Source organism: Urocitellus parryii, chromosome 6 (genome assembly GCF_045843805.1).
Source record: "Urocitellus parryii isolate mUroPar1 chromosome 6, mUroPar1.hap1, whole genome shotgun sequence".
NCBI lineage: Eukaryota > Metazoa > Chordata > Mammalia > Rodentia > Sciuridae > Urocitellus > Urocitellus parryii.
This window is the reverse complement of record NC_135536.1, coordinates 175253759-175266277: the sequence shown is the minus strand read 5'-3', so window position 1 is coordinate 175266277 and position 12519 is coordinate 175253759. Positions and strand designations below refer to the sequence as shown.

General features: G+C 56.7%; 1 protein-coding gene across 1 annotated transcript in view; it reads right to left on the bottom strand.

Moving 5' to 3' along the window:
• Positions 1-8926: 8926 nt before the first annotated feature.
• Efcab8 (EF-hand calcium binding domain 8) overlaps positions 8927-12519 on the bottom strand; it is a 59861-nt gene continuing 56268 nt past the window's right edge. Inside the window, exons 23-26 of the mRNA XM_026402099.2 lie at positions 11924-12056; positions 10593-10803; positions 10353-10451; positions 8927-9364 (exon numbers count right to left, since the gene is read on the bottom strand). Coding sequence (XP_026257884.2) covers positions 8927-9364; positions 10353-10451; positions 10593-10803; positions 11924-12056 — 881 coding nt within the window. The remainder of the gene's footprint in view (positions 9365-10352; positions 10452-10592; positions 10804-11923; positions 12057-12519) is intronic.

Sequence of the window (12519 nt, the reverse complement as noted above, 5' to 3'; positions counted from 1 at the left end):
GATCAAGTAGTGGAGCCGGGAAGAGAGGGGATGGATTCCAGGCAGCAGGGGCCCAGCTGGGCGTAAAAGAGGCAGAGATATCAGAAAGACCCAGGGAGGGCACCCTGGACAGGCCCTGCCCTGCCGCAGAAGCCCGCCCTCTGGCCATCTGCCATGCCTCCACTCCCGCCCCTGGGGCCCTCCTAGACCAGCTCTCCAAGTCTCCAGGGTGCAAGGAGCTCAGGAGGCCACCTCACACTCCTGCCCCCTCCCGCAGCCAGTGGACCTGGAGGCCGCACGTGTGCAGCCTGGCGTCATGTTGATGGTGGTTACGGGAACCATTCTTGCTATGAAAAAGCCAAATCATACTGAGATTCGATAAAAAAAGAAAAACAACTGTAGACACCCACTTCCTCCCCCAAATCCCTCCCAGCTTCCCTCGGCCAGCTGTTCTGTGTTTTAACTTTGTTTAGAATATCTTTTGTTCAACAGATTTTTTTTTTCCTTTGTAAAACATTATCCAGTCAATCAGGAAAGACATCAAGTTCAAGTTCATAAAAATATGCCTCTGTTTTCTTCCACTAATTTTATTACACACAAACACACACACACACAAGCACACATTTGTTCTTTCATGCATAAACCTACAAGGTACACGTGCATTGAAGCTCCTCAGTGCATCTGGAATATATCTTAGTGTATGGTGTGAGGTAGGGATTGATTAAATTTTGCTTGATTACTAAGTCACCACTATACCCCACCGCTTGGGGACAGTGTGAGGTCGCCTCCAGTTTCCCTACTTGGCTGAGTCCTGTGTCAACACCATCCTTTTTCACACATTCTGGCCTGGGACGCTCTCTAGCAAGCACCCCATTTCCAACACTTGCTTGGTGATTCTCATACACTTTCTTTCCCAGGCAAGATGTAAAATCAACTGGTCAGGTTGTTGTTTTTATTGTACTAAGGATTTAACCCCCAAGGTGTGAGCTACATCCCCAGACCTTTTTTTTTATTTTGAGACAGGGTCTCCCTGAGTTGCTTAGGGCCTCCCTAAGGTTGCTGAGGCTGGCCTCAAACTTTCCATCCTGCCTCAGCCTCCAGAGTCACTGGGATTACAGGTGTGCATCACTGCATCTGGCTCAGGTGGTATTTTTGAACCCCTGCTACTTACGCTGGTTTTTTGGGCTCGGGTATGGAGGGGGAGTCTCTAAGCCCCCAGCACTCCTTTTCCTGAAACTAGAATCTTCTGTATCTTCGGGTTTCCGTGTTCTTCAGCAGAGTGGCGTTGCTTATTTCATATGAATTCCACACTTTTCTTGCCAGACTGAAGCCTGGATGTTTTAGGGAGATTGTAAATGGGGTCTTTACCCTTGGTAACATTTTCTGTGAAGGGAATTCCAGGTGTTTGACAGTCACAGGGCTCACCCTTCCATGCCCCTGCCCTCCCGGGGACTCACACCGTTCCACGCTGTGTGCTCCAGCCCCGGCTGCCCTTCCTCTCCCTGTAGAGACAGGGCTTCCCCACAGACGTGGGGTGTGGGGAGGCGCAGCAGGTTCCCAAGGTCCCAGTGGTGCAGCTGGGACCCAGCCGCGATCCTCCAGGCCTCCCACAGCCAGGACAGATTCCGGCAGGTCCCAGTGACCTGGAGCGGCTAGCGGAGGGCAGGACGGGGACTGACGGCTGCACCCTGGAGAACAGGTGCCACCCCTCCCCAGGACGGCCGAGGCAGCCGCAGGGAGCCCGGTAGGTGCTCCATGAATAGGAGTTCTGTTCTTCACCTGAGGGGAGCCGCTGGGTGCGGCCAGACCCTGCCCAGACGTCAGGTCCGTCTCTGTTCCCCTCTGCCTGCCCCCCTCAGGCCCTCCCATCCCCCAGGGCCATGGTCCCCGGGGGAGCAACACAGTTCGCAGTGCCCTTGAAAAGCCCTCTGCGCAGGCAAGGTGGCAAGACTGAGGGACAGTCCCACAGAGAGCCCTGCCCAACCCTGCAGGGAGCCAGGGCCTGGTCCAGCCAAGGGGGGCTTTGATTCCAACGCAAACAGACATGGACCTGGGCCCCCCTCTGCCACCCCATCCCAGGTCCACAGGGAACAGGCTGGCCACTTGTCTGCCACCCAGGACACCCCGGACCCAGCCCACAGCAGGAGTGGGCAGCCGGCCAGGGGGGATCCGGCTCGCCCTGGCGGCCCAGACAGAACCGGAGGTGCAGAGCGCCAAGCCACCCGCAAGGCCCCGGAGTGGCGCCTCTGATAAACCCAGCTCCAGCCCAGGATGTGGCTAATCCCGTTAATCTCTGGAGCCAGGTCAGCTCAGCGGGAGCAGGTGGACAGGACTCTGCTTCTGCAAGACCCAGAAACCCCTGGGCCAAGGGCAGGTGATGGCCCAGTGATTGCCCCGCGTGTCCTTGCCTGTGCTGCTTCACGGTGTCACCTTGAGGGGTCACCCTCGGTGCCTCAGTTTCCCCAGTGGCATCAGGAGGTGCCAGCTATCACCTCTCCCTGCCCAACGTGGACCGAGGCCCAAGACCCCCAGCACGAAAGGCCTTGAGCCGTGGCCTTCAGTGTGACCAGCTTCGTGTCCCAGGTGGGGAAGCACCACGCGCTCATTTCTCCAAGTCTCAGCCTGAGCCCCTGAGCCCCTGAGCCCCTGAGCCCCTGGGTCAGTGGAAACCCCAGCCATGGCTTTCCAGGCCTCTGTCCCCCAAAGCACTCAGGACGCCAACCCTGGTGGGGGGAGGTGGCTGAGGCTGCTGGTCACTGTTATGGATGCCACCAGGGAGTCTAGACCCAGGGACCCCCACCACCCCTCTTCTTGACCGTGGGATCCCAGGGCTGTGGGGAGCTCAGGTGGCCTAGACTCCGCGCCCCAGCTCCCATGGCTGTCCTGGTCTGCAGACACCTGGGTGCTGCTGCCCCCTACAGGCACAAGGCCCTCCCGCTGCCTTCACTGCCCAGCCCTAGCAGCCAGTGTGACCAGGGGCTCCAGGGCCAGTGTGACCAGGGAAGCAGGGCGAGGCAGGCTCCCGTCTCCAGCGGGGGTGAGGTTCTGTCCCCGCAGGCCTTTGAGCTCCTCAGAGGGGTCTGAAGTCGGAAGGGAAGGCAGGGTGACCCGTCCACCCAAGCTGGGGACAGTAGAGCTCCCCAGGGACCTCCTCACCCCGCCCGCCTTCCCACTGCCAATGACACCAGCCAGCTATGTGGCCACAGTGTGCGCTGCCCCCCGAGGGCCATGCCAGACGGGGGGGAGTTCCTGACGGCCTCCACCAGGGACCGCCCCAGGGGCTCAGAGACCCCAAGCTTTGCAAGGGAGACGGACAATAAAAATCAGATGAGATGCAGCCCGTCTCTTCCCCACACAGGGCCTGGGCTCCTGCAGGAAGGACTGGGGTTAAGGTCTCCACCTCCACGTGGCACCCGGGTGGCCCGCCGGGCACCGTGTGGGAATCCCAGCACTGGTGGAGCTACTGGCCATGGTGGGTGGCAGAGCGCAGAGCGGCTGAGAGCCAGGCCTGAGCTCGTCAATGCTGGTGGCCAGGAGGTGTCTCGGGGGCTTGGGAATCCACAGGCCTGTGGTGGCAGAGGGCACAGCGGGGCGTCTCCTTCCCCTCCAGAGAGAACGCACCGGATCCCAGCCAGGGCCTCACACACCCACGGAAACGTTTTCCATGGAAGGCGAGGATCAGGTAAGGGAGGTGCTGCTGAGAAGCCACCTCTGAGGCCACAGACCCTGTCGGGGTGCCCCCTAGAGGCGCCGGCACTGAGCAGCCTGAGGCATCGTCCAACACCCAGCTCTGCTCAGGCGCAACTCTGTGACCAAGGGCAAGCCTCAACCTCTCTGAGCCTCGGTTCCCACCAACAGGAACAGACACTCTAGGAGCAAGGAGGGGTCAGGTCCTGCAAAGCTTGAAGCCTGTCCCCCAGGTCTCTGGGGAACAGGGCAGAGAGACAGCAGTCCCCAGTAGCAAGAATGATCAGAGAGCACTCCCAGGACGACGGGGTGTGCGAGCCCAGCCCTGCCCGGTCTCCTCTCTCCAACCGGCTCCCAAGGCCACGAGGCCTAGAGGACAGTCACTTGCCCATCACACAACAACCCAGATCGGCCAGGCTTTCAAGCCACAGAATGACCCAGAGCTGCTCCAGCCCCGAGTGACATTAGGACATGACTCTCTTTCCTTGAGAAGTCTGTGCCCTGCAATGTGGAAGGCCCAGTGCTCAAGAGGGGTGGGGGGCACGTGACGGCAGGAAGGCCGGTCACAGGTGGATCTAGAGACCCACAGGCCAGGGGCTGCCCCACTCACCTCCCCAAGGCCTCAGGGACTGTGAGTTTGCTCTGTAAGCCACAAAAGTGGCTCTGAGGAGCAGGTCCTAGCAATGCCACTGCCTGCCAGCCCTGAGTGCCACTGTTCCAACCTTACCACCAAGTCCCCGAGGCCTAGAGCACTGCCCCTGGTCTGCATGTCTACACAAGCTGCTGGCCCCCTCCAGCAAGTCAAGGGGAGCCCCGGGGTCAGCATGAGGCACACCACAGGGGTCAAGTGCAGGCAAAGTCCCTGGGAGAAGCCAGAGGCCCCATGAAGGAATTCAACCACAGCTACTTCTCCCCATTCTATGGATAAGGAAACTGAGGGTCTGAGAGATTTAAGCCCCCGCCCAGGGTCACATCGGGCGTGAGCAGAGAAGCCAACTCCAGAGAGCACGCTCTGAGCATCAATTCAACTTGAGACATTACCAATTCCAGAGTCCTGCCTGGGCCCCCCAACCTGATACCTCCAACACCCGAGAGAGCCAGACAAAACCTGTAACTCCCCTGAACTCCTTCACCTGAAAAACGGGGGCCACAAGTCCCACATAATGTGCTCGCTGAAGATAATAGCCGGGCTTTCCTCCCCAACCATGTCCCTGCCTAAGAGCCCCCTCCCGGCTTAGCACAGCCTCTCTCCCCTCCAGAACCTGGAGACCCTTCACCCCTCACCCACCCCTGCAGAGCCCCAGGGCAGGAAGCACCAGGCCAGGAAGATAGGGCTCCTCGCTGCGGTGGGGCAACTGAGAGCGCACAGGCCCCTGACGCAGTCACGGCAGTGGTCAGTGGTCAGAGAAGATGAGAACCAGCAGCAGAACCGGTCCAGGAGCAGCGCCGTGGGAGTGCAGGTGTGTGGCGCGTGTGACCAAATCACAAGTCAGTCTAGAAGCAGGGCGTGGAACCTTGGACCCTTTGCAGAAGTTAGAGTGCATCTTTTATAGCCCAAACCCACCAGCTACCAGTAAATCAAAACCATAGCAACGTGCAAGTGGGTCAGAATGATCCAGTTCAGGGTGCAGTCAGGGTACATTGCCCAAGAAAAATAGGAACTGAAAAGAGAACATCTTACAAAAGCATTTCTTAATAATACATTGTATAAGAATAAAAGAAACGTTTTTCAGCAGCTTGGCCTTGGCCAAATAGGATGTGGATAGCCGGAGGTGGGCTACAGAGGTGGAGTTTTCACAAGGGAGAAATTTCTTATATGAAATGGAGTCTGGGGTAAATGGAGTCCGTCTGGTCAAGGCACATACACTCAGGCCCACGACACAGGAACTTACTCTAGGCCACGGTCCAGAAGGAGTGCGTGCGGTTCAGAGTGTCAGCTTGGAGTAGGCTCTTGGTTGTGACCGGCAGGAGAAACCCAGCTCCCCTGAAGCCTGAGGATACAGATTCTTTTTTTTTTTTTTAATACTTTTTAGTTATACATGGACACAATATCTTTGTTTATGTATTTTTATGTGGGCTGAGGCTCAAACCCAGGGCCTTACATGTGTGAGGCGAGCGCTCTGCCACTGAGCCGCAACCCCAGCGATTCCTTTTATGGCCTGATTAGGGGAGTCGCCCCATGACATGGCCTGGTGAGTCTGATGAGCTCGTGGGCCTGGTTTTTCCGATATGAGTTTGGCACACCTGTGCGTCTGTGTGCTTCTGATTAATTCGGTAAGTCCACAGGTGTCACTTTTGTTAGCATAACTAACTTATGTGCTAGACAGGTGGTGGCTGTTTACTTGTAGAGACATTTCATCTCAGAACTTAAAATGTAGTAGTAGCTTACGGCAAGCCGCGGTCTCACAGAAGGGTCACTCAGGCTTAGGTGTCCCCCAACAACTGCTGCTCTCAGCATCGTGGGGTAACTCAGAACAGAGCATAGCTTGTTTTCCAGTTACACAGGGAGAACATGGCCACAGGACAATGGAGGCAGAGTTTGAGGTGATGTCTCTATAGGTGGAGGATTGCTGGTCAACAGCAGAAAAAATCCTCCAAGATGAAGAAAATTCCCCAGTGCCTCATAATGACATGGTTCTAGAAAGTTCAGAAGAGGCGAGGAAGAGCCCTCCCCTCAGGATAAGAGGCCGCCAACCTCCACCACGAGGAGACAATACATTTCCACCTTTGAGGCCAGAGAGCGACAGGCTCTGGGTGCCAGCAGGACACCTTTTCAGATCCACCATGGGGAAGAATTTTCTAGATTGGAAGGTGCTTAATGGATGTTTGTTGCACAAGTGAAAAACAACAAGGGCTGAGAGGGTGGCCTTACCAAGAAACCAGTGGAGCTTAAGACAGCGCCCTGGTGAGCCATCTCCCCGGCCCACAGCCTGATTCATGTCTGTCTCTGAGGACTCGCCTCCTAAGGAGAAGTCGGCTGTGTGAGCTTCAAGCCCATGGAAACCCAGATGTGCCTCTAAGGGCTCTGCACCCTGGGACAGTTGCCAGATGGTGTTCAAAATAAAGCCCGGAACCCTTGTTTTTGTTTTTAATATTTTTTAGTTGTAGTTGACCCAATACCTTTATTTATTTATTTTTATGTGGTGCTGAGGATCGAACCCAGGGCCTTGCATGTGCTGGGCAAGTGCTCTACTGCTGAGCCACAACCCCAACCCCCACCCGACCCCCTTTTTTTTTTCGGTGGGAGGGGTAGATTGAACCAGGGGCACTCTACCCCTGAGTTACACCCCCAGCCTTGCTTTTTTTTAAAATTTTAATATTTATTTAGTTTTTTAGTTTTCGGTGGACACAACATCTTTGTTGGTATGTGGTGCTGAGGATCGAACCCGGGCCGCACGCATGCCAGGCGAGCGCGCTACCGCTTGAGCCACATCCCCAGCCCTGCTTTTTTTTTTTTTTTTAATCTTCCAACAGGATCTTGATAAATTGCCCAGGATGGCCTCTAACTTTCAATCCTCCTGCCTCAGTCTCCAGAGATGCTGGGATTGTAATCAAGTGCCACCATGCCCAGCTTCCGGGGGTGGGTTCCATTCGTCTCAGTGAGGCGGGATAAAGGAATAAAGGTAGGTAGAAAGAAGATGAGAGGAAGGACAAGGAGATTATAGCTTTAATCTAAAAGCTAAAGTTCCTCCCACCTGTCCTTCCCAGGCCAGATCTTCCCCAGGCCTGTCACTCCCAAGTTTCTGGGCAATCTACAAATCTTCGCTCACGATCTTAAAGTTGCTGGAATTTGCCCACTTATGAAATCCTGTGCACAGTTAATCAGCCCATGAATACCTGTATTTTTAGAGTACACTAAGCAAAGAGAGATACAAAATCTATAATCCAGTATATTTTCCCAAAGTTATATAATGTCTAGATAACAGATAACATCAATCTAAGGACTCTGGGAACAACCAGACAACCATAAGCCATCTGTGACCACCAGACTAATGTCATCCCCCCATACCTTCCCATGCCCACCTCTCAGTTTCCTTTAAAAAGTGCCTGAGTCCTCCAAAGTATGTCTCACCCTTAAGATGGCCCGTGTCCTCCACTAAATGTGCACTGCTTGCTTTCCTGAACAAATCTGATGGTGCCTCTCTCTGACATGTCTTGAAATTCCTTTCTGTGATGTTCGTCAGGGACCCTGTCATCTTGAGTTAAGGTCCCTCTCTAGAGGACCTCCTCAGATGCCCTCCAGTGATATGAGAACCCTCCCTCAAAGCACATCTGACACAGGGCTCAATACACCCCGCATGTAAGAGACACACCTGTAGGGACTGCTCTGCGGGAGACAGGGGCCTCGAACCTGCTGCCCTGGGGACTCACTCAGACAGGCTCCCCTGGCCTCTCCACCCCCTGAGCAGCCGATTCAGGAGTGCACTGCCCTCGAGCTCAGCTCTGCTAGCCTGAGGACAGCTGTCTTGGGGTATCTGGGAGGAGTAGCATGGTGCCACACCCATGGGAATGGTGGGCCTAGGAGCTCTGTCTGTGCAGTGGTCACCAAAGCTAAAAAGGGCATGAGTTGATTTGGGGTGAGGGCCTGGCTGACAGGCCTGTGCCTCATGACCTCTAAATGCTATCTTCTGCGTCCAAAAACCCCTACATGCCTCAAGATGGCTGGTGGCCCAGCAGAGGCCTAGATGGTGCTTCTGGGTCAGAGGGAGGCTCCAGAGCCAGGTGGGTACCATCTGTCTCCCCGTACAGGGGTGTAGCTGGAGTACCTGTGGGTGAGGGGGACTGGACAGACAGCAGAGGAGGGGAAAAACAGCCACTGGCACCACCCGATGGGCTCTGGGCCTCATGTTCCATGAGACAGAACCAAAACTCTGGGCCATGCAGCTCCCCACCAGGGGCCCACCAACAGCCCACCCTCAGGTGTCACCTGTCGCCTGCCAGTCAACTGTGTCCAGGTTCCTAGGGCCGGGGCTCTCTGTCTTCCCTGGGGCCTCGCCAGGGTGCTGACCGAAGCAGGGACTAAGGGTGTGAGCCCAGCCCAGCCTCATCACCTGCAGGACTCTGACAAATGAGAACATTTATTTTCTTCTCCAAGACTTTGTGCAGATCCAGAGAGAAGACAACTGGACTTCTCCAGAGAGGCAGAATGGGAGCCACAGGGGAAAGCCCACAGTCCCCAGGACTGGCAAGGTGTGAGCCAGGGACAGCGGGACCCCACAAGCCGGTGCCTTGCTGGAGGGCTGGAGACAGGGTGGACACTTCAGAACCTGACATGGAAGCTCCTCCTTGGGGAGGACACGACGGGGGCTTCCAGGGGCTTTGGGGGGCGCAGAAGGGAAGAGGCGACAGCCATGGTGATCTCTGGCCTCTGCAGGATGGACTGGGACCCCTCGGGCAGGGCTGAGGGGGAGGTCATGGAGGCTGACCTGGGCCACGAGGTGGAGGACAGAGGCCGCAGGGAGGAGCTGGAGTCCAGCAGCCTGAAGGTCGAGGCTGCTGGGGACAGGGAGGAGGTGTGGGAGGAGGTGGCAATGGGCGTGGTGTCCACAAACACCTGGTCCCTGGGAGGCTCGAGATCACGCGCCACCCAGCAGATGTGCCGGCCCTGCTGGTCAAGGACCCTGTGTATCAGGGAGTCAGGCGGCTGGACAGGAGTCAGCTCGTCAAAGAACAGGTTCTGGTAGATCTGCGGAGAGATCTGCAGGGGACAGAGCAGTGAAGTGGGGCACTGTGGGGGCTGAGGGCACCCAGGACCAAGAGCAGGACACCTCTCACGGAAAAGAAGTCTCCAAGTACCAAGGCTGTCACCAATGCCCACAGCCCGAGGGCCATGCACCCTCTGCAGAAGGCCCGGTCTCCCAGCCCCCAGCTCCTCATGCTTGTTAGGTGTTCACCACAGGCTGTGAGGTGGGCACCAGCACCCGAGCTGTACCCTTCTGACAAAGAGGCCATTAACCAGGCCCACAGTGGGCCCAGGGGCAGAGAGCTCCTCAGGTGTACCCCACCTCTCCGATTTGCTCTCACAATGCCATGAGGACCTGCCCAGGATGGGGCAGGGGTGCAAAGTGAGCCCTCTGGTGCCAAACCGCCCCACGCCCAAGAGAGGCCCTGCAGAGGCCAGTTGTGTTCTCATTCATTCCTCCCCACAGAGAAGGAGGGGCTCTCAGAATGCCCCGCGGCAGACAAGGAGGGGGTCTGCCCTGGGCTGCCCTGGCCAGGGACCTGTGCGTGCTGCCACTGAGCCACCTCTCCCCCCCCCCCGGGCTCCTTTCTCTCCCACTCCCTTCCATGGACCCCATCTTCCTGTGTCCCTGAGACCATGACACCCTGTGCCCATTCTCGAGTGCCCACGTCCCGAGGACATGGGCAACGGACACGTGGAAAAGCAGATGAGCAACCACAGACTGTGGCAGCACTTGGGAGGCTCCAGATGTGCCAGACCCCAGAGAGCCCCTCCCACAGACCTAATGACGTTTGTCCTCAAGGATGAAACCTGTGCCAACAGCCTCAACCAGGGCCAGACCAGGGCCGTGACAGCAGTCTGCGGCTTAGAATCCTGATAAAGGACAAATGTGCACATCACTCCCACTGGAAGCCACACGGGCACCACGGCGGCCACCACAGGAGATGGGATCCCCTGACCTCCATGAGCCCGCATCTCAGGGGCAGGCCCCACACACTCGTACCTGCTGCCTCATCCAGGTGTACTGCACGCCACTGAACAGGACTTTGGGGTTCTGCAACCGTTCCTTGGGCTTAAACGCTGCCCCCACCACTTTGCTCACCTGCAAGAGTCTCAGGTGAGAGTGAAGGCCAAGTGCTGGGCTGCACCTGCCCGACCTCCCCCAGCCTACCCTGCAGGAGTCTCAGGAGAGAGTGAAGGCTGAATGCTGGGCCTGCACCTGCCCCACCTCCCCCAGCCTCACCTGCTTGCCCTTGGACTCCCACTCACTCCAGCTGGCTTCGATGTCTTGCAGGGGGTGCTCGCCAGCCCACGGGGACATTGGGGCCATCCTGTGCAGCTTGGCCCAAGCCTCCGCCTCTGTATCTGCTCTGCCACTCAACAGTGACATCAGCGCCTCCTGCTCCCGCCGTTGGTACACCAGCGCCTCAGCCAGATCCCTGCTGTTAGGGGCTCTCCTTCACAAGATGCCCCTCCTGCTGCCAGGAGCTAAGAGAGGAGCTCCCCATCCTGGGCCTGTCCTCCCCAGCCTTTCCCCCTCCCCCGTCCCCAGGCCATGCTCCCAGGGCCCCACCACTGAGAAAGCCTTCAATGGCACTGCAAAGCCCAGAGGCAGTGGCCTCTGCAAGTCCTGCCATTCCCCCCACCACCCTGTGCTGTCCTCCATGGAGGCTGTACCCCATTCTAGCCTCACCTGGACCTCCCCTGTGGAATATTCAAACACCCTCCCACCCCAGGGAAACCCTGCCTTCGCCTTGTTTCATAGGTCCCCACAGGACTGCCTTGATGGGAGCACAGGCGTCACACAGATTCCATGGATTTTGGCAAACTCCTACTTAAATGTCAAAACCCAACTCTACAATCTCCCTTCCTAAGAAGCCTTCCTTATCTGTTCCACCCAATCAGGTGGCTTGACCTCTAAACCATCCCTGTTCCTAAATCATCACATGGCGTTGCAGACATGGGCTTGTACGTCCGCCTCCCTAAGTGGACTGTGAGTCCTCTTAAAGGGACCTGTTGCCTGGATGTCTTGGATTTCTGGAAACTTAGATTAAGGTCTGGAAGTCAGACCTCCGTGAATTTTTTAAGCAACCAAGATTATATGAGACTTGGTCAGGAATAAGGGTTGAGCAGATGGAGTGAGTGGGAAAAAGAACAGAGCCCCTCTTGCCTACAAAGCAGGGAAATAACACAAATGTCTGCCCGGGACCAGGGACTTGGATGTGGGCCTCGGCACCCTCCTGCCAGGGACCTCTGACCATGTGGAAATGACCTCTGCTAGCCTGGCAAATCCAAGTCTGGCTCAGGGGGGCCCCATCTAGGCGCTTGGGGCTCTGATTTTCTCCCTTTACTGTTCAATCTTCCCGCCAAGCTGCACTAGAACGAGGCTTGGGCTCCCAGCCACAGCTGCCACCTATAGAGTAAAGTTGCCTGCAGGCCCCAAGCCCCTGGCCTTCCAAGGGCCCTCCCCAACCATGCCCAGCCCTGCCCAACTCAGGGAGAGGTTCCTGGGACCTGGGGAGGCCTGTGGCACCCCTGCTCTAGCCAGGAAGACTCGGGGGCTGGCCAACTCACTGCAGCTCCTGGTGGGAGGCCTTGAGGAGGGTGCCTATGGAGTCGGACTTTTCCTCCACGCTTTCTCTATGTTCATGAATACCATCCATTTTGGCTTCCTGTAGTCTTTTCCAAACACTCAGGCCAAATGTCCCTGTGATTTGATCCAGACCAAAGGCTGAAACACCCTCCCTGAAACCTTTGCCCCTAACGTCCACCCTCAAGTCAGCCAGTGATCCCTTAACCCTGCCCCATGCAAATACTGGTGCCCCTCATGTGCCGGGTATTGTGCTGGGTACCCAATAAGCATCTCGATGACCAGACACCAGTGTCTGGAATAGGCTCAGTGCTCAGGCCTCGATCATCTTTCCACACGTGCAGATTGAGATGGAGGGGGACCAGGGCAATGGCACATGGCCCTCAGCTGGGCTCCAAGTGGGCATCTATCCTGCGAGACTCGGGGTGGACTAAAAAGAAGGCAGTGAAAATACAGCAATAGGGCAACAGGAGTCCTATTTCTGGGCAGGGTGCAGTGAGTAGTGGCCATTCTCCTGCTGCCATTTTTTTTTTTAGGGGTGGGGGGTACTGAAGCTTGAACCCAGGGCCTTGAGCATGCT